At 39.7% G+C, this 21917-nt stretch overlaps 1 protein-coding gene across 1 annotated transcript in view; it reads left to right on the top strand.

Moving 5' to 3' along the window:
• Window positions 1–21917, top strand: part of SLC25A38 (solute carrier family 25 member 38) — a 364800-nt gene that overhangs the window by 227984 nt on the left and 114899 nt on the right. The window contains 1 exon segment of the mRNA XM_040406918.1: window positions 11255–11421. Within this exon segment, the coding sequence (XP_040262852.1) occupies window positions 11255–11421 (167 nt within the window).

Genomic DNA, 21917 nt, shown 5'->3' with positions numbered 1-21917 from the left:
TTGCAATATAGATGCGTTTTTTTAGATAGGAGTGCGTTATTTGCCTCATGTCTGCATCATTACATTTGTAAGGTAGTTCATGAAGGATTTTTATGAGAGGTCCTTCTTTCTCATCCTATAGACCTTAGTTGGAGTGTATTTAATAATATAGATGTCTGTAATTCTCTAGCCTTCTTAGGAATAAACTTCCGGTCTGAGGATCTTGGTTATATCGGATAGCTTCCATCCCTCCAGATCAGAAATCTATTCCCAAGAAGTTTAAGAGAAATATAGATATGTATACTATTAAATATATCCTAACAAATTAAGGTCCATAATATGAGAAAAATTAAAAATATGCCATATATATAAAGTTGCAAATGCAGTACAAAAAACGCACTCAAACCGCAAATAAGTTGCAATAAAATAAAAAGACATTCATCATTAGAATCTGGATCAGTTATCCGATATAACCAAGATCCTCAGACCGGAAGTTTATTCCTAAGACGGCTAGAGAATTACAGACATATATACACTGCTCAAAAAAATAAAGGGAACACAAAAATAACACATCCTAGATCTGAGTTAATTAAATATTCTTCTGAAATACTTTGTTCTTTACATAGTTGAATGTGCTGCCGACAAAATCACACAAAAATAAAAAAACGGAAATCTAATTTTTCAACCCATGGAGGTCTGGATTTGGAGTCACACTCAAAATTAAAGTGGAAAAACACAGTACAGGCTGATCCAACTTTGATGTAATGTCCTTAAAACAGGTCAAAATGAGGCTCAGGAGTGTGTGGCCTCCACGTGCCTGTATGACCTCCCTACAACGCCTGTGCATGCTCCTGATGAGGTGGCGGACGATCTCCTGATGGATCTCCTCCCAGACCTGGACTAAAGCATCTGCCAACTCCTGGACAGTCTGTGGTGCAACGTGACGTTGGTGGATAGAGCGAGACATGATCTCCCAGATGTGCTCAATTGGATTCAGGTCTGGGGAACGGGCGGGCCAGTCCATAGCATCAATGCCTTCGTCTTGCAGGAACTGCTGACACACTCCAGCCACATGAGGTCTAGCATTGTCTTGCATTAGGAGGAACCCAGGGCCAACCGCACCAGCATATGGTCTCACAAGGGGTCTGAGGATCTCATCTCGGTACCTAATGGCAGTCAGGCTACCTCTGGCGAGCACATGGAGGGCTGTGCGGCCCTCCAAAGAAATGCCACCCCACACCATTACTGACCCAATGCCAAACCGGTCATGCTGGAGGATGTTGCAGGCAGCAGAACGTTCTCCACAGCGTCTCCAGACTCTGTCACGTCTGTCACATGTGCTCAGTGGGAACCTGCTTTCATCTGTGAAGAGCACAGGACGCCAGTGGCGAATTTTCCAATCTTCGTGTTCTCTGGCAAATGCCAAACGTCCTGCACGGTGTTGGGCTGTAAGCACAACCCCCACCTGTGGACGTCGGGCCCTCATATCACCCTCATGGAGTCTGTTTCTGACCGTTTGAGCAGACACATGCACATTTGTGGCCTGCTGGAGGTCATTTTGCAGGGCTCTGGCAGTGCTCCCCCTGTTCCTCCTTGCACAAAGGCGAAGGTAGCGGTCCTGCTGCTGGGTTGTTGCCCTCCTACGGCCTCCTCCACATCTCCTGATGTACTGGCCTGTCTCCTGGTAGCGCCTCCATGCTCTGGACACTACGCTGAAAGACACAGCAAACCTTCTTGCCACAGCTCGCATTGATGTGCCATCCTGGATAAGCTGCACTACCTGAGCCACTTGTGTGGGTTGTAGACTCCGTCTCATGCTACCACTAGAGTGAAAGCACCGCCAGCATTCAAAAGTGACCAAAACAGCCAGGAAGCATAGGAACTGAGAAGTGGTCTGTGGTCACCACCTGCAGAACCACTCCTTTATTGGGGGTGTCTTGCTAATTACCTATAATTTCCACTATCCCATTTGCAAAACAGCATGTGAAATTGATTGTCAATCAGTGTTGCTTCCTAAGTGGACAGTTTGATTTCACAGAAGTGTGATTGACTTGAAGTTACATTGTGTTGTTTAAGTGTTCCCTTTATTTTTTTGAGCAGTGTATTATTAAATATACTCCAACTAAGGTCTATAAGATGAGAAAGAAGGACCTCTCATAAAAATCCTTCATGAACTACCTTACAAATGTAATGATGCAGACATGAGGCAAATAACGCACTCCTATCTAAAAAAAACGCATCTATATCGCAAATAAACCGCAAGCATGCTTTTAATTAGAAATAGAACCCCAAGAAACCCTCTTTCTTGGGAAATAGATTCCCTCCATATAGAACTTTAAGTATTGGGCACGAAAAGCTATATCAAGGCCCATAATCTTATTTATGTTATTTTTTATGTCTTACTATTTTTTAGATTGTATTTGTTTTTTACACTATAAATATATGAGACCACACAGTACAATTATGAATGGTACCTTTTTGCAAAGCAGAATTCAATAATGGAAGGCTGAACATGAATAATTCCTAATGGATTATATTATATACATAAAGTTTCAAGTTTATCACAAAAAACGCACCTTTATATAGGAAAACGCACTTAAACCGCAAACAAGTCGCAACAAAATAAAAAGACATCCATTATCAGGATCCGGACCAGACTTTCGATATAACCAAGATCTAGACCGGATTTTCTGAAACACCAAGGTCAACTATAAAAGATCTTAACCGACAGAATTGGGGTAATGCCACTGAGGAAGGGGAAAGCGTCTCCCCGAAACGCGTTTGGCGTGAATCCTGGACAGATACCCCGAATCTAAAATGGAACAATAGTGCACTATAACAAAGACAAGTATCCTTCTATTTCTTAACGAAAGACCTCAATACGTCACCCCGCCAGCACCTGGAAGCGAAAGATCCGTGACCCTCACACAGAATTATCACGTGACGAGATAGCGTGAGACACACGAGGGACGCCAACAACGCTGCAGCCGGGACGCTGGCATACAAGCGGAGGAAAGTCCTAACAAACAGCAGTGCAGGCGGAGGTAAGCCCACACTTGTGGGTAAAATATTATGGTTTAAAACATCACGGTGTCAATTACCATATTATGAGGAGGTGAAGTGAATGAAAGAAAATAACACCATTCATCCACCAAACTATTTGCTTTTGCCGGCAATTGAATCACAACCTTGGAAACTGTATACAGCCATTACAGCAATAGTAATTATTTGCCACAAAGAATACTAAGTCTGTGGTGTGCCACGACACTAACATTCGCAGACCAAGATACCTGTCATTTGAGATACCAATTAAACCTATCCATCCTTGGACATAATCTCGCTGACATTGAATAACATCAATATACAGCGATCAATTGACACAACTGGTGTGATTGTTGAAACATATATTGAAACATTCTAATTAACATTCTATACGACTCCACTTATTAGGAGGAATACCTCCCAAGGAAGCAGAGACAGACTGCACCATTGTTTCTCCAATACACCAGTCCATACTCAATACCCAGGATTAATATTGATCCATATTAGGAGACGCAGGAGAGACGATCCAGTACTACCAGTCCCTGCCTATTTCTTTTTTATCTCCATTCATTTTACATTTTTTAATAGTGATAATGTGTATTGTGATTTGATACATTTTTAATGTTTATGTACAGTACAGACCAAAAGTTTGGACACACCTTCTCATTCAAAAAGTTTTCTTTATTTTCATGACTATGAAAATTGTAGATTCACACTGAAGGCATAAAACTATGAATTAACACATGTGGAATTATATACATAACAAACAAGTGTGAAACAACTGAAAATATGTCATATTCTAGGTGCTTCAAAGTAGCCAACTGAAATGGTTTTCACTTCACAGGTGTGCCCTGTCAGGTTTAGTATGTGGGATTTCTTGCCTTATAAATGGGGTTGGGACCATCAGTTGCGTTGAGGAGAAGTCAGGTGGATACACAGCTGATAGTCCTACTGAATAGACGGTTAGAATTTGTATTATGGCAAGAAAAAAGCAGCTAAGTAAAGAAAAACGAGTGGCCATCATCACTTTAAGAAATGAAGGTCAGTCAGTCAGCGGAAAAATTGGGAAAACTTTGAAAGTAAGGGCTATTTGACCATGAAGGAGAGTGATGGGGTGCTGTGCCAGATGACCTGGCCTCCACAGTCACCGGACCTGAACCCAATCGAGATGGTTTGGGGTGAGCTGGACCGCAGAGTGAAGGCAAAAGGACCAACAAGTGCTAAGCATCTCTGGGAACTCCTTCAAGACTGTTGGAAGACCATTTCAGGGGACTACCTCTTGAAGCTCATCAAGAGAATGCCAAGAGTGTGCAAAGCAGTAATCAAAGCAAAAGGTGGCTACTTTGAAGAACCTAGAATGACATATTTTCAGTTGTTTCACACTAGTTTGTTATGTATATAATTCCACATGTGTTAATTCATAGTTTTGATGCCTTCATAGTCATGAAAATAAAGAAAACTCTTTGAATGAGAAGGTGTGTACAAACTTTTGGTCTGTACTGTATATTTAATTCACACTGTATTTCATCAGTGGTTATCATCCATTGTACTTATTTTCTTTTCATACTTTGTATTTTATCTTTTTGAAGGAAGCTATATTTTGGATCACCAAATAGCTGATCCAATAATAGATAGTGTTTTTTCCATATATGAGTGCCAATCCTATAATTGAATTTAAATCAGACTAAGCATTTGAGGGGTGTATCAAACTTGGATTAGAGCACCTACCCTGAGAAAGCGAAGGTGAGCGAATCTCTTTACCTTTTACTAGAATATACTAAGAACTGTGTACATTACTGCCCCCTGCTGCCTGGCAGCACCCGATCTCTTACAGGGGGCTGTGATCCGCACAATTAACCCCTCAGGGTGCTGCCAGGCAGCATGGGCCAGACCCCCCCTCCCTCCCCAGTATTAAAAGCATTGGTGGCCAGTGCTCCCCCCTCCCCCTTCCCCCCCAGTATTAACCACTTAAGGACCACAGGTTTATACCCCCCTAGTGACCAGGCCCTTTTTTACAAATCAGCACTTCACAACTTTAACGGTTTATTGCTTGGTCATGCAACTTGGCACCCAAATGAATTTTACATCCTTTTCTTCTCACAAATACAGCTTTCTTTTGATGGTATTTGATTGCTGCTGACATTTTTCGTTTTTCTGATATTAATTAAAATAGACCGTTATTTTCTCAAAAAAAGTGTATTTTTAACTTTTTCTGGTAAAATTGTTCAAATATAATTACATTTCTATACAAGTTTGTGTCAGAATTTATTGTGCTACATGTCTTTGATAAAAAAAAATCCAATAAGTGTATATTTATTGGTTTGCGCAAAAGTTATAGCGTTTACAAACTATGGTACAAAAATTTAAATTTCCGCATTTTGAAGCAGCTCTGACTTTCTGAGCACCTGTCATGTTTCTTGAGGTGCTAGAATGCCAGAATAGTATAAATACCTCCCAAATGACCCCATTTTATAAAGAAGACACCCCAAAGTATTCGCGGAGGGGCATGGTGAGTTCATGTATGATTTAATTTTTTTTCACAAGTTAGCGGAATATGACACTTTCTGAGGAAAAAAATAAATAAATAAAGTTTCCATTTCTGCTAACTTCTGGCAAAAAATAAATAAATCTCCCACGGACTCACTATGCCCCTCAGTGAATACCTTGGGGTGTCTATTTTCTGAAATGGGGTCATTTGTGGGGTGTGTTTACTGTTCTGGCATTTTGGGTGGGGCTAAATTGTGAGCAACCCTGTAAAACATTTTTTTATACAAAGTTGTCAATTTACAGAGATATTTCTCTCACCCAGCATGGGTATATGTAAAAATATACCACAAATCACATTGCCCTACTTCTACTGAGTACGGCGATACCACATGTGTGACACTTTTTTGCAGCCAAGATGCACAAAGGGGCCCAAATTCCAATGAGTACCTTTAGGATTTCACAGGGCATTTTTACGCATTTGGATTCCGTGAGGGGTATGGTGAGTTCACATAAGATTTAATTTTTTGTCACAAGTTAGTGGAATATGAGACTTTGTAAGAAAAAAAAAAAAAACTATTTCCGCTAACTTGTGGCAAAAAAAAATATCTTCTATGAACTCGCCATGCCCCTCAAAAGTGATCTTTATAGCGCCGCAGCGATTTTACAGTGTTTTTGCAGTGATCAGAAAAAAAAAAATAATTCTGTCACTGCGGTGGGGCAGACTGAACGCAAGTGTGCGCACAAGATACGGCCTGATGGGGCGAACACTGCGTTTTTTGTATAGCCTATAGAACACGTCCTATTCTTGTCCGCAATTGCGGACAAGAAAAGGCATTTTCTATATAGTTCTGGCAATGTGCGGATCCGCAAAATGCGGAAAGCACATTGCCAGTGTCCGTGTTTTGCGGATCTGCAAAACACATACGGACGTCTGAATGGAGCCTTACAGGGGGGTGATCAATGATAGGGGGGTGAACAGGGAGTCTATATGGGGTGATCAGGGGTTAATAAGGGGTTAATAAGTGACAGGGGGGTGTAATGTGGTGATTGGTGCTACTTACAGGGCTGCCTGTGTCCTCTGGTGGTCGATCCAAGCAAAAGGGACCACCAGAGGACCAGGTAGCAGGTATATTAGACGCTGTTAACAAAACAGCATCTAATATACCTTTTTGGGGTTAAAAAAATCGCATCTACAGCTGTAGATCAACTTCTCAGCTGCGCGTCGCTCTGAACGCGCGCGCGTTCACGCGAAATCTCGGCTCTCACGAGATGACACTTATATATGCGTCCGGGAGGAATAACCCGGCCGCCCGCAGGACGCATCCCTGCGTTAGGCGGTCGGGAGTTGGTTAAAAGCATTGGTGGCCAGTGGGGCGCCTTCCCCTCCCCAGTACTAAAAGCATTGGTGGCCAGTGCAGCACCCCCCCACCACCTTCCTCCCTCCCAGTATTAAAAGCATTGGTGGCCAGTGCGTGCCCCCCCTTTCCCTCCTTTCCCCCCCATCATTGGTGGCAGCGGAGCGGCATTTCCGATCGGAGTCCCAGTTTAATGCACATCGCACAGACCTGTCACTTACCAGTAGGAGGAGCGCCGGCCGGCCACAGACAGCGCATGTAAGTATAAGCTAAGTAACCATGGCAACCAGGACTGCAGTAGCGTCCTGGCTGCCATGGTAACCGATCGGAGCCCCAGCGATTAAACTGGGACTCCGATCAGAAATGCCGCTCCGCTGCCACCAATGATGGGGGGCCGCACTGGCCACCCATGCTTTTAATACTGGGGAGGGAGGGGGTGGGCCGCACTGGCCACCAATGCTTTTAATACTGGGGAGGGAGTGGGGTCTGGCCCCTGCTGGCTGGCAGCACCCGATCAGGAGGCTGTGATCCGCACAATTAACCCCTCAGGTGCTGCACCTGAGGGGTTAATTGTGCGGATCACAGCCCCCTGTAAGAGATCGGGTGCTGCCAGGCAGCAGGGGGCAGTTATGTACACAGTTCTTAGTATATTCTAACTTGAAGCGTCCCCATCACCATGGGAACGCCTCTGTGTTCGAATATACTGTCGGATCTGAGTTTTCACGATCGTGAAAACTCAGATCTGAAAAAGCTGTTATGCAGACGGATCCGCACTGAACGGATACCATCGTTTGCATTTATAGGTGCGGATCCGTCTGTGCAGATACCAGACGGATCCGCACCTAACGCAAGTGTGAAAGTAGCCTTAGTTGCAAATTTGAGGTTTGTCCAGTTTTTGCTAATAATTACTGTTTGCAAAGTCACATGAAGGTGGTTATATTAAATATTAGATTATATTTTTACACATTGTAACATAGTATATAAGGCCAAAAAAAGACATTTGTCCATCCAGTTCGGCCTGTTATCCTGCAAGTTGATCCAGAGGAAGGCAAAAAAAAAAACTGTGAGGTAGAAGCCAATTTTCCCCACTTAAGGGGGAAAAAATTCCTTCCTGACTCCAATCAGGCAATCAGAATAACTTCGAATATAAAAAGATATAGGGATGGCAAGGTGCACCAGACCGATGTCGCACCCCAATCACCAAGAGAAGATTGTAACAAAGAAGTGAATGGGCACACTTTTATAACTATTTATATAGCACGAAAAACGCAATCAGCTGTAATGAAAATAATATATAAGCAATATTCCTTTTGAACCTAAGACTCTGCAAAACAAAAAACGCATAAATACGAAAAACCGCAGAAGAATCGCATTAGAACCGCAATATATGGAAAAGTTGATCTGACAATATCAGATCCTCTGGATCCATTCCGGGTTTATTATGGAGCCTTTCTGGAAGGTAAAGGAAATAAAAGCCGGCTAGTCAGATAAATCCAACAAAGCCACTGAGGAAGAAGGTCGCTAACCTTCGAAACGCGTCTGGCATGGACGTATTGGACCTGACAATCGGCTAATTTGTAATTATAACAGCTCGATACTACTTGCTGTATAAAGAAAGCGCTTTCAAGGAAAAAGAACTACAGCTCCTCTGGACACAGTGCGGCAATCTACGGGTTACACTACGGAGCTTGTGAAACCCAACCACCTGTGCTGCGAGAGGCATGTGCAATATCCACTCTAATCGAAGAAACCCACTGTGAACCTGCGGTGAGATAGAGTTCTCTCCCTTGCAGCCGGACCTGCTCAACTGCCAGACCGGACCGCACAGTATCTTCACCCAGCAGTAAGGCAACATTGAAATCTGCTGCCAAGAGGTAAGCTTACCCTCAACTTATACCACGTGGGACGCCACGGAGTGAATACCAGGACTGAGCGTGAGTAACAAACTACTACTGCTGAATTTGTGATATTTAATGCCGCTAAAAACTTTACCGCACCTATACCGCATTGATGATGATGAACTAAAATCCTGTTTAACTAAAACCTTGCGGACTGCAACCTTGTGGACTGTAATATTGAAATACTAGGTCCACTTCCAGGAACCTTGTGGATCGCAACATTTAAATTCAAGGTAGATTTCCAGGATATCTGCTACATTCTAACAGAAAGATTCTCTTTCAGGAAAAATGGCAACCAGTGAGACTCAGTGTCTATTACTACTGCCGAGCCCCCTGAGATCAAGGGACACTATATGACTTACCGCTGTGACTGGATACCTTAATAATTTGAGCACTGCAACATTTTATATCTTACACGATTTATTTGCACTATTTCTTCAGTATCAGAATTAATTGATCTTTATTATTGATTTTTTATATCGCTGTTTGTATTAGCACTTGTTTACTTCACTATTCACCCAGTACCAGTCACTGCTGCAACTATCGAGCTCAGTGAGTTTGCCCATTTATCTGGAGCCTGGACAGACCTTGTCCTATATAATTGACCGGGAAACCAGGTCTCTGTAGCCTATCCAATCTATTACCATTAAGACTGAATACGGCTTTTTAGTTACATCAGTGGACTGATATTAGATTGAATCGCTTTTTATCATCTATTTCTCACATTTTACAGGCCAGCATATTTTTAGGTTATAAGAATTTTATTTTATTGTATGGATATTGATTTTTAATTGTGACTTTGATTTTTGTGATATTTTACACATTGTTATCAATATCTTAATTAAATTAGTGTCGCTTTACTAACTCTGTGGTCCAGTTAAAAGAGTGCCCATTCACTTCTTTGTGACAATCAGAATAACTCCCTGGATCAACGACCCCTCTCTAGTAGCTATAGCCTGTAATATTACGCTCCAGAAATACATCCAGGCCCCTCTTGAATTCCTTTATTGTACTCACCATCACCACCTCCTCAGGCAGAGAGTTCTATAGTCTCACTGCTCTTACCGTAAAGAATCCTTTTCTATGTTTGTGTACAAACCTTCTTTCCTCCAGACGCAGAGGGTGTCCCCTCGTCACAGTCACAGTCCTGGGGATAAATAGATGATGGGAGAGATCTCTGTACTGTCCCCTGATATATTTATACATAGTAATTAGATCTCCCCTCAGTCGTCTTTTTTTCTAATGGTATGTTTTGTGCTCTCAGAATTTTTTATTTTTTTTTTGTACTGCCCCCCTGTGTGGCTGGAACAACGACAGTGAGCATACTTGACTGATCCCTGCTGCTGGGTTCCAGTTCAATATTGGGTGTCAGGGGTCCCAGGTCTCCCCACATCAGCATCCTGTTTGACACAGGTCAGTTGACCACCTCAACCAATGTCTGGCCACAGCAGTGACGTGACACATCACCACTGCAGCCAGTCATTAGCTGCAGTGGTTGCTTGAACAGGATGTTCACGCATAGAGACCTGGGACGTGCGGCACCCAACGGGGATCAGGTAAGAATGCACACCACTGCAGGTCTGGTCTTTCGGAGGGGGGGGGGGGGGGGGATAAACAACCTTTTTAATATTTACATTGTTTTCCGTATTTATATTTTAATATTTACATTGTTGTACATATTTATATTTTAATATTTTAATTGTTTTACATTGTTTTTCTGTGTATACTATTGCTTGGATGGTGTTTTAGAGGCAGATGTTTGTTTTGATATGTTTTTATAAATAATTCCTGTTTTCCACAAAATTACATGCTATATTGGCGGCCCGGGCGGGCACGGACATCACTATACTCGCCCTCCTGCTTTTCCGAACTCACCGGTCTTCCGTAGCTTCCTTGCAGTGGGCTCGGCTACCAGAATATTCAGACCCTTTGATGCCTGACCGCCATACTGACCCTTCGCTGCCTGTATTTTTAGAAGTTATTACTTTTTAAAAATTTCTAGCTTAATGCCATATTTTTGATACTTCCAGCTTTGGCTATTTTATTAAGATGCGTGCACTTAAATTTTGGTCTAAGTGTTATGTATGAACTCCGCATATGTTGAACGTTTATTTTAACAGGTGTAGTCCATATAACTTTCTGTTTGGGTTACCCTTTTACTCATTTGTATTAACTTTTATGCAATATTTATGAGGTTGCATGAAGATGTTTGTATGTATAAATAGCTGAGAGACATTGTAATAATGTGCCAGGTATCTACTTTTAGAAAATATATGGGTATTGGGGTCAATATAATTTTTTTATTTTATTTGTATATGTCAAAATTTAATGTAGGCAGGTCTGACAGAAGTGACACTGTGAACAGCAATGATCAGCTTGCAGTGTATTATAACACATACACCCAAACTGTTCAAAATTAGTAGAAGCATTTGTATTTTTATTTTTTCTTGTTAGATTGTGACCCCGAATTTCATGTTTTTGATTTCTCTGCAGATAATTTTGACTCAACATTCAACCCTCTTTTAAATTTCTCTTCTGGGATTGTGGCTGGTATCCTGGCATCTGCAACTACTCAGCCTGCTGATGTAATCAAAACACATATGCAGCTTTTTCCGGACAAACATCGTTGGACTGGTCAGACTGCTTACTATATTTATCAGGTAATGAACTTTTACTGTAAATCATAGTAGTACACTGAAATGCCTTTAATTTGACATCTGATAATCTTGAAAGTTTGCTAAGCACTTTTTTCAGGAAACATGAGATGAAATTTGAAGACTGAAAAGAAATAACCAATTAGAAAGTTGCTCTGATATAAAACAGTGTTAGGGTGCTTTCACATGTAGCAGATTTTGTTGTAGAAAATCAGTTCTATTCCCCTTAATGGGGCTTGCAAAAACCCTTGTGCTTGCCACCAAAACAACCCCACAGTACCTGTGTAGTAGCATTAGTTTGTGTTAACATATTAAAGATGTTTACTGACTCTTTTATACTGATAACTTATCCTCAAGATACAGTTGAAACCACACTATATAAAAATACATATATGCATGTTTTTCTCAATATCTGACATGAAATCAGAATAAACCTTTCCTGTTTTTGGTCAATTAGGATTACCATAATTTTTATTATTTGCCAAATGCCAGAATAATCAGAGAGAGCATGTTTTAATGCATTTTTATTACTTTCTGCAAAGTCAAAAGTTTACATACATTTCATTAATATTTGGTACCATTACCCTTAATATATATAACTTGGGTCAAACGTTTTTGATATCCTTACACAATTTTCTCACTATAGTTGGTCGGAATGTGGGCCCATTCCTGCTGACAAAACTGGTGTAACTGAGTAATGTTTGTTGGTCGCCTTGCTCGCACCTGCCTTTTCAGCTTTGCCCATTAATTTTCAATAGGATTAAGATCAGGGCTTTGTGATGGCCACTCCAAAACATTGATTTTGTTATCCTTAAGCCACTTTGTAACCAGTTTGGCAGTATGCTTCGGGTCATTGTCCATTTGGAAGACCCATTTCCGCCCAATCTTTAACTTCCTGGCTGATGTCTTGAGACGTTGCTTCAGTATTTCCACTTAATCTTCTTTCCTCATGATGCCATCTATTTTATTAAGTGCACCAGTCCCTCCTGCAGCAAAAGAACCCCACAACATGATGCTGCCACCCCAGTGTTTCACAGTTGGGATGGTGCTCTTAGGCTTCCAAGCTTCTCCCTTTTTCCTCCAAACACAACGATGGTCATTATGACCAAAAATTTAAATTTTAGTTTCATCAGACCACAAGACATGTCTCCAAAAATGTAGGTCTTTGTTCCTGTGTGCATTTGTAAACATTTAATCTGGCTTTTTTATCTTTCTTTTGGAGTAATGGCTTCTTTCTGGCAGAGTGGCCTTTCAGCCCATGTTGATACAGTACTCGATTCACTGTGGATATTGACACAATCTTACCAGCTTCCGCCATCATCTTCACAAGGTCTTTTTGCTTTTGTTCTTCGGTTAATATGCACATGTTGGACCAAAGCACGTTCATATCTGGGACACAGAACCAGTCTCCTTCCTGAGCGGTATAATGGCTGGACATTCCCATCTTGTTTGTACTTGTGTATAACTGTTTGTACAGATGAATGAGGCACCTTCAGGTATCTTGAAATTGCACCGAAGGTTGAGCCAGACTTGTGCAAGTTCACAATTCTCTTCCTGATTATCTTGGATGATTTCTTTAGACTTTCCCATGATGCTACACAAAGAAAGCAATGTGTTTCAGGTATGCATTTAAATACATCCACAGTTGTGTCTCTAATTAACTCAGATGTTGCCAAGAAATCTAAGAGAAGTTTCCAAACACATGACATCATCATATGGGCAGTCCAGAATTATTTAAAGGCATAGTAATCTTAGTGTATTTTAAATTTATGACATTGCAAAAAGTAATAAAAATGGCTTAAAACATTCTCTCTCATTTTTCTGGCATTTGGCAGCATCATGTTGTGGAGTTGTTTTGCTGCAGGAGGGACTGGTGCACTTCACAAAATAGATGGCATCACGAGGAAAGAAGATAATGTGGAAATACTGAAGCAACGTCTCAAGACATCAGCCAGGAAGTTAAAGCTTGGGCGGAAATGGGTCTTTTAAATGCACAATGACCCGAAGCATACTGCCAAACTGGTTACAAAGTGGCTTAAGGATAAGGCTACTTTCACACTCGTGTTTGGTGCGGATCCGTCATGGATCTGCACAAACTCATCCGTTCAGATAATACAACTGCATGCATCCATTCAGAACGGATTGTATTATCTGTAACATAGCCAAAACTGATCCGTCTTGAACAGCATTGAAAGTCAATGGGGGACGAATCCGTTTTCTATTAGTGCCATATTGTGTCAGTGAAAACGGATCAGTCCTGACACAATGCAAGTCAATGGGGACGGATCCGTCTTCACTGATACAATATGGCACAATAGAAAATGGATCCGTCCCCCATTGACTTTCACTTTCATCAGACGGACACCAAAGCGCTGCAAGCAGCGATTTGGTGTCCGCCTCCAAAGAGGAAGGGAGGCGGAACGGAGCCAAACTGATGCATTCTGAGCGGATCCTTATCCATTCAGAATGCATTAAAGGCAAAACTGATCTGTTTTGGACTGCTTGTGAGATCCCTGAACGGATCTCACAAACTGAAACCAAAACGCCATTGTGAAAGTAGCCTAACAAAGTCAATATTTTGGAGTGGCTATAACAAGGCCCTGATCTCAATCCTATTGAAAATTTATGGGCAAATGTTAAATATCGTCCAGCATTTCTTAATTTTGTAAGAAATGCTTCAGAAGGAGCCAACTAAATATGGAGAGTTCTTGATGAAAGATAAAAGTTAAAAGGATTTAATTCGCATAAAGAGAAACGTTACAAAGTTTAGGAAGAAAAATAAGTACAGCAGATGAATCTTAAAAGGTTACAAGCAAGCAATAAACCAATTTAAAATGAGTGAAAAAGTAATTCCCTTAAAGTAATGTGTATGTGTGAATCTGTGTGTGTAGAGAGCAACAGGTGCCAATGTCATGAAACAAAGCCATTCTATAGGTTGACTCTCCATAGAGTTACATTGTATACTAAATTTAACATTCTAACAAACATATATGGTTAACAAATAAAACCCCTTACATCATGATTTTCTAAGTATACCTTATTTGTAAAGCTAATAATAATATGCTGAGAAGGAGGATTCCTAACCTTCCCAAATACTATTGTCATCTCAAGAACTGTCAAAATTGACACTTCACACAAGTGCTGACCTTCCATGGTCCTTAAAATACCTTATCCTACTAAAAAGTGTTAATATGTTATTTTACATTTCCCCCTGATTATGATTTTAAATCAAAATTTTCAATCATAACCTTCTAATTTAACGCAATTATTCATCATTCGTATCAAATTTGTATCACATTCATTCATTGACCATGTTATAGCACTTGGTTGATTGATCAATTTTTGATTCAGTATTCAATATAGAATTGGAATACTGAGTTCTTTTTAACATTTCTTTTAAAATGTTGTCTCCCTTATTAATTTATTCCTTTATATTCCTATATGTTTTCCTAATCCTATACATAATAAAAATTTGATAGATAACACACAAAAATATCACAATAAATATAATAATAATAGGATGGGACAAAGTATTCCCAACTGCTGTTTGTGCAAAAGATTTTGTCCACATATTTACAGATTTCTTCAATTTTCCCCACCAAGCTGTTCCAGACATAGTATTCCATTCATGTTCTATTTCTGATAATTGTCCTTGATGGTGATTAAATGCAATTTCAGCTACTTTTACTTGTTCATTTAATATTTTTAATAGACCTTTATCCTTTTTAATTTCTTCTGTCCACTTATCCCACGGAAATGTATTAATTTGAGTGAGATTGAATTGTATTGGAAGGATTTTCAATTGATTTGTATTTATGGAAGAAATATTAAGTCTTCCTAAATTCATAGAAATAGCTCTCAAATCTCCTTCCAATCAATATAGACCTCTTGTCAAATTCTCATAATGTATACAAGAAGAAAAGAATGCTACGACCTTTTCTTTCTCAGACATCACTTGTACACAAACTTTGTTTAAACCAACTTGAGTTACCAAATCATGAATTGAGTACCATTCTCAATTCGTGCATGGCAAGAAGTTTGATTATGGAAACAAGAATGATAAATCGCCTTATCTTGCTCCGGTAAACAGATTATTTTAGAAACAAAGTGTAGACATAAAGAAAGATCCAATTATTCTATATGAGAACCATCATATGCAAATTCAGAATACATCTATCGATGTACACTCCCATGTACCTGTTCTATTGTTATGTGTGAATGTTCCTTGTAATTGAGTGAACTTTGTTTTGGGTCCTGCTGTTGCATGTAATTCAATGTGTGTATCATGTCTGAAGTGTAATTCAATACAACAGTTAACGCCATAACCCATGCAAAGACTTCCGGAAATGTCTCTGGAATTATCTTGAATTTGTTCTTCCAGAAAATCCTCAAGATGAAATCCTCTTCTCCTTCGTGCAAGGATTGAAGTCTCTGTATCATGGTCACTCTTTTTATCATGAAAGAATTCTGCGAACGTAGTTGTGAACATCATCATCAACAATGACATTCTCATCATGAAACTGTTTTTCTGAAGACATCTTTTTCCATTGTAGAATGCATATTCCATGAAGAATTTCATTCCCTAATGAAGAAAAGCAGTATCATTATTTTGGTATATACAATTTAAATTGATCAACATGTACCCACAGTTTATATTGTCTGCGAGTATTCTTTAAAGCATTCGGTGCTCTTTGAACCAAAATCATTACTTGTCCCATAGTATCAATGATTTCAAAGGGACCCTCCCAATTACTTTCCCAAGGTCCACTCTTCCTGAAGGTCTTAATCATTACAAAAGTACCTTTCACAAATTTAGAAGAGTGAGGTGGGATCATGCGTTGCATTTTGGATGCCGCATATGGAAGAATTGTACTTAAATTCTCTTGTAATAACTGTAACCACCTGAACCTTGCTACTGCATCTTTTTGAGGAGTAGACAAGAATGGTTTGTTTGGGAAAATTAATGGCATTGTTCTTCCCGTCATCAATTCAAATGGAGTATATTGTGTCGTAGAGGAAACAGTTCCTCTCATACTCATCAGTACAAAGGGTACTGCATCAACCCATGTATTCCCTTTGTCTAATAACATTTTTGCAATCCTTGTCTTAATTGTTCTGTTCATGCTTTCCACAATACCTGCAGATTGTGGGTGATACGATACATGGAACCGTTGTTGTACTCCTAGAATAGCACAAACAGTTTGCATGATTTTACCTGTAAAATGACTTCCTCTGTCAGATGTAATCATTCTTGGGATCCCCCACGTACAAAACACATGATTCATCAATGCCCTTGCTGTAGACAGAGCATCATCCTTCCTGACAGGTAAGATCTCTACCCATTTTGAAAATACATCCACCACCACTAATGCATACCTCAGTCCATGTTTACCTGAAGGTAGAGGACCTATGTAGTCTATCTGTAATGTAGACCAAGGACCATCTGCAGGTGCAATTCGTAAAAGTGGAGGCTTTTGTCCTTTAGGTCGCGGGTTGACTTGAGCACAAATGAGACATGACTGAACAACATCTTGGACAGTCTTCTCCATTTTGTCCCAGTAAAATTTCTCTCTGAGAACTCCTAACAATTTTTCCTGACCCAAATGACCTAAACTCTCATGATTTGTATTTGGTGAATTCAATTTGTAAGTGTTTTGGGACAACAGGACGCAATTCCCCCTTACAGTCATGACACAAAACCCAGTTTTCACAAACAAAGGGAGGTTTTGTGTCAACCTGAGAAGTAGCAATGGACGAATCCTTCGCTTGTTCTTCTGCAAAGGAAGGCAAATGCGTGTCTGTTTTCCTAACTGGTAAAGCTTTCAAAAATTCATTTTCTCCCTCCAACTTTCCTGTCCTAGCTGCTTCCTTAGCCAATGCATCTACTGTATTGTTTCCAATGACTAGCTCATGTTTGCCATTTTTATGTGCGGGAACTTTGACTATAGCATACCCATTTGGATTTTTAGTAGCCAACTTGAACACTTCCTTAAGTGTATCACTATGAACCAGGACCTTGTTAGAGGAATCTACAAAACCTCTTTTCTCCCACACTGGTAAATAGTCTGTCAGTGATCTCACGACATTCGAACTGTCACTATAAATAACCAAGGGACTCTTGTTTTCTTTCTCATCAATTGTCAGTACTGTCTTGACAGCTTCTAACTCTGCTCTCTGAGCTGAATAGTGTCCTGGTAGCCTATGCTGAACCACATATCTTCTCTCAGGATACCAGATAGCATAACCTGAATAGTATTTTCCCTCTGACCAGAATCTTGAGCCGTCTACGAACACTGGTTCATCAACGTTCTCTGCATCTCTTCTAAAAAGCGATCTTTTTCAATCACAAAATGTCTCAAAGCATTCATGCACTTTCCCTTCATACTGCATTAGTTGAGGAAGTACATACTTGGCTTTGTGATCAATCTCAATTTGCTTTGATGATAAAGACAACAAGCAATGTGCAAATCTTTGATGTGACACACCCGGGATGTTTTTCTCAAGGAGAAGTTTTAATGTGGAGTGAGGAGTCTGCAGAATGATTTTGTTAAATCCAACTATGTGTTCTATTGCCTTGACAGCAAAATGAACACCCACCAAATGTTTTGCACAAGTTTCAAACCCTTTTTCCACAGGTGTGGAGCTTGGAGAAATAGGCCAAAATCCGCCATTCTCCCCCTTGCAACTGCAAGAGTACAGCTGACACAGCCGTGTCTTAGGTATGAACCTGCAAAGCAAAAGGTGCCAGAGGCATAGCTGTTGACAATGCTGGAGAGTTTTGCATATTTTGCTTTAAAAGTTTTAATGCCTTCTGTTGTTCCTTTTCCCGTGGTCCAAAAGAGTCATCATCATTATTTTTCAAGAGATCATAAAGAGGTTTAGTTTTTCTGCAAAGCCTTCTATGAATTCTCTGGAAAAGTTTACCAGACCCAAGAAATGTCTTAGAGCCTTGTGTGATGTTGGAATGGGAAGAGAAGCAGTAGCTTCAATCCTTTTTTGAAGAGGCTGTCTCTTTCCTGGACTGATTAACACTCCAAGATATCTCACTTCATTTTGCAACAACTTGACTTTTTGGGTATTCAATTTCAAACCTGCTTCATGCAACAATGAAAACAATTCTAAGAGAGACAAATGCAACTCTTTATCCTCAGTGGCTAAAATAATATCATCAACATATTGCAACAGACAATCGGGTCTTGAAAATTTGGACAATACTTTTGCAACTGCCTGATGAAATATGCTAGGTGATAAATGAGCTCCTTGAGGCAATCTGCAAAATACATATTGTTCATCCATGAAACAAAATGAAAACTTGTATTGACAACTTTTTGCAAGAGGAATGCTGAAAAAAACATTACTGATGTCTAAAACAGAGAGAAACTTTGCCTTAGCATTCAGTCGGGCCATCATGTCATGAGTATCTGCAACAATGGGTGTCACATTTGGGGTATACTTATTCAGCAGTCTTAGGTCCAATAACATTCGGTATGAACCATCAGGCTTCACGGTACACCACAGGGGATTGTTCGTTACTGAAATAGCTTTTCTAATGACACCCTGATCAAGCAGTTCCTGTATGATTTTAGACATGGGACCAATTGATTCAGGTGGCAATTTGTACTGCTTTTTGGGAGGAGGATCTCTTCCCCTCCACATTCACAAGCACTTCCTTCATTGTGCCCACCTCATTTCTGAATTGTGCCCACAAAGGAGTACATTGTACAATTCCTTTTAAAACTTCATCATCACCAGTATCTGGCCACAAATGTTCTGAAGAAACAACTTCTGTTAAGCTAACAGTCCCAACCTGACTCTATTCAGTGGGATCAATGACTACAGGTTTAGATCCATCAACATCTTTCCAGATCACCTTATTCCCTAAGTCAATGACCCAACCCCATTTTTTCATGATGTCAGTTCCTATGATGTTTTCAGAGTTAGTACTATGCCAAATGTCAATTTCAGTTTTCAGATAGCCAGGTATTTCCAAACGAACATTCTGAGCTAAAATCGCTTTAGTACCGCTCTTTCCACTAAAACCAACAATTGTGCAAACAGGTGCATTTGGAGTTGGAGGTAAATCCTGGTTAGTCACACTTAATTGAGCTCCTGTGTCAATGAGAAATGTAACCTCTTTGCCCTGTAAAGATCCCCTTACAAAAGGTCTCCCACACTCATCTAATGAAACTGGAGCTACTAGTTCCAAAGGACAAGAGCTCATAGTTCGTCCTAGTCATGGGGAAGGTAACAAACCAGTTGTCCCCTCAATCTTATCACCATAAGATTTCCCCTTGTACATTGTGTTATTTAATGTTAATTCTCTAATTTGTCGTATTAGAGGTGCATACGGTGACTGTGACTGATACTGCTCTGGAGAAGGAGCTGTTGGCACAAAACCATTTTCTTTCCCTGAATTTTGTGTCTCACTAAAGAATTTCCTACATTGCCATTTTAAATGTCCTATTTTCCCACAATGATAACAAGTAACTTGTCCTCTGTGAAATGACACCTTTCCTTTCTGTTTGGAATATTCACCTTTCATGGGAGGGTTTGATTTAAGATGACTTGACTTTAATTTGTTACCTGTTTTTCATCCTTTTTTTGGACAGCAACAACTTTGGCCTTAACACTACTTTTTTCATCGATCTCCTAATCTGATCAATAAAAGTTGCAGCCTCTTGTAAACTAAGCTTTCCTAATGCTAACTCCCTGGAGACTGGATCAAGGTATTTGAATCTTTTTACAAATGACTTTATCATTGAGGTGGGTTCCGAATCATCCTCAATTTCCATGCAAATTAAGAATGCAAATGGATCATCCTGTAAAGTTGGCTTTAACATGTCAAGGATTTCAAATGAAAGAGAAGATTCTCCAGTAGTAAATAAAAGTAGTTGTCTCAATCGATCTGCTGGGGAACTATGTATTATTTCACGCTCATCATTTGTTCTTGGCGTGGTCTCTAATCTCCTTGCCATATGTGAAGGAATCCACATTTTAAATACTTTATTTTTCTGTTCATTATTAAGGTTAAACTTATCAGTATTAGATTCAAAGATATCAGCATTGTGAAATGCATCCATCTTATTATAAGTTGGAATATCTTTAGTAATTTTCATTAACTGATCATGTATTTTTAAATTTAGTTTGGCTGCCCTATCATGTAATTTCCTCCTCTTGATTTCCTCAGCCTCTATGTCTTCATCTACATCAGCTGGACTAGTGTCTGGAAGGTAGGACGCACCCGTATCTTTGCCACTTTTTGTAAGAACAGAAACTGTTTTCATACTTTGGCGTAATTTTGATATTAGTTATGTCCTAGTTTCCATCTGATCTTCCAGATCTTCTATGTGTTGTGCCAAAATGTGACAATTTAGACACTCATTAAAATCAACCTCCTCTAAATGTTCTTGTGTGTCAGTATTATGTGTATCTTTATTATTCACACATATACTATGTGTCTGATTCTGTGGCTGCCTATCTTCGAGAACTAATGTATTGAATATTTTGACCATATGTAACACATTTCTAAGTTTCTTCTGTAATTTATCTATACATAACAACTTTTTATCAATTCTTTTGTTCTCCTTTTCACATTGACTATATAAACTTGCCCATAGTTGTGCATTAGTATGACTACTCACAACTCTAAACTCCAATTTAATTTCATCAGAATAAGAATCAAGAAATTCCATTACTTAGGTACAATGTCCTCGATGTCCTCTTCACGTCTTGTTTCACAGTCTATGGAAGGATCTCTGTGTAGTTTCTTCACAGGCCTCCGTCTGTAATTCGTCTGGGAAGTGACACTTTGAACACGTGCAACAGTTGTATGGCTCACTCCTTCTTGTATAAGTTCGTTTTTTGTTGATTTCCTGAAGCTTGTAATAATAATTACTTAGTAGACCCCCTTTGCAAGCAGAAGGAAAATCAGAGAAAAAAATCCCATCGGTGGCTCGCCATTTGTTAAATATCGTCCAGCATTTCTTAATTTTGTAAGAAATGCTTCAGAAGGAGCCAACAAAATATGGAGAGTTCTTGATGAAAGATAAAAGTTAAAAGGATTTAATTCGCATAAAAAGAAAGGTTACAAAGTTTAGGAAGAAAAATAAGTACAGCAGATGAATCTTAAAAGGTTACAAGCAAGCAATAAACCAATTTAAAATGAGTGAAAAAGTAATTCCCTTAAAGTAATGTGTATGTGTGAATCTGTGTGTGTAGAGAGCAACAGGTGTCTTGTCAAAGAATGCTCGGCCAATGTCATGAAACAAAGCCATTCTATAGGTTGACTCTCCATAGAGTTACATTGTATACTAAATTTAACATTCTAACAAACATATATGGTTAACAAGTAAAACCCCTTACATCATGATTTTCTAACTATACCTTATTTGTAAAGCTAATAATAATATGCTGAGAAGGAGGATTCCTAACCTTCCCAAATACTATTGTCATCTCAAGAACTGTCAAAATTGACACTTCACACAAGTGCTGACCTTCCATGG

Source organism: Bufo bufo, chromosome 9 (assembly GCF_905171765.1).
Source record: "Bufo bufo chromosome 9, aBufBuf1.1, whole genome shotgun sequence".
Lineage (NCBI taxonomy): Eukaryota > Metazoa > Chordata > Amphibia > Anura > Bufonidae > Bufo > Bufo bufo.
Note: the sequence above shows the minus strand (reverse complement) of the source record. Positions and strands in the feature narration are given on the sequence as shown.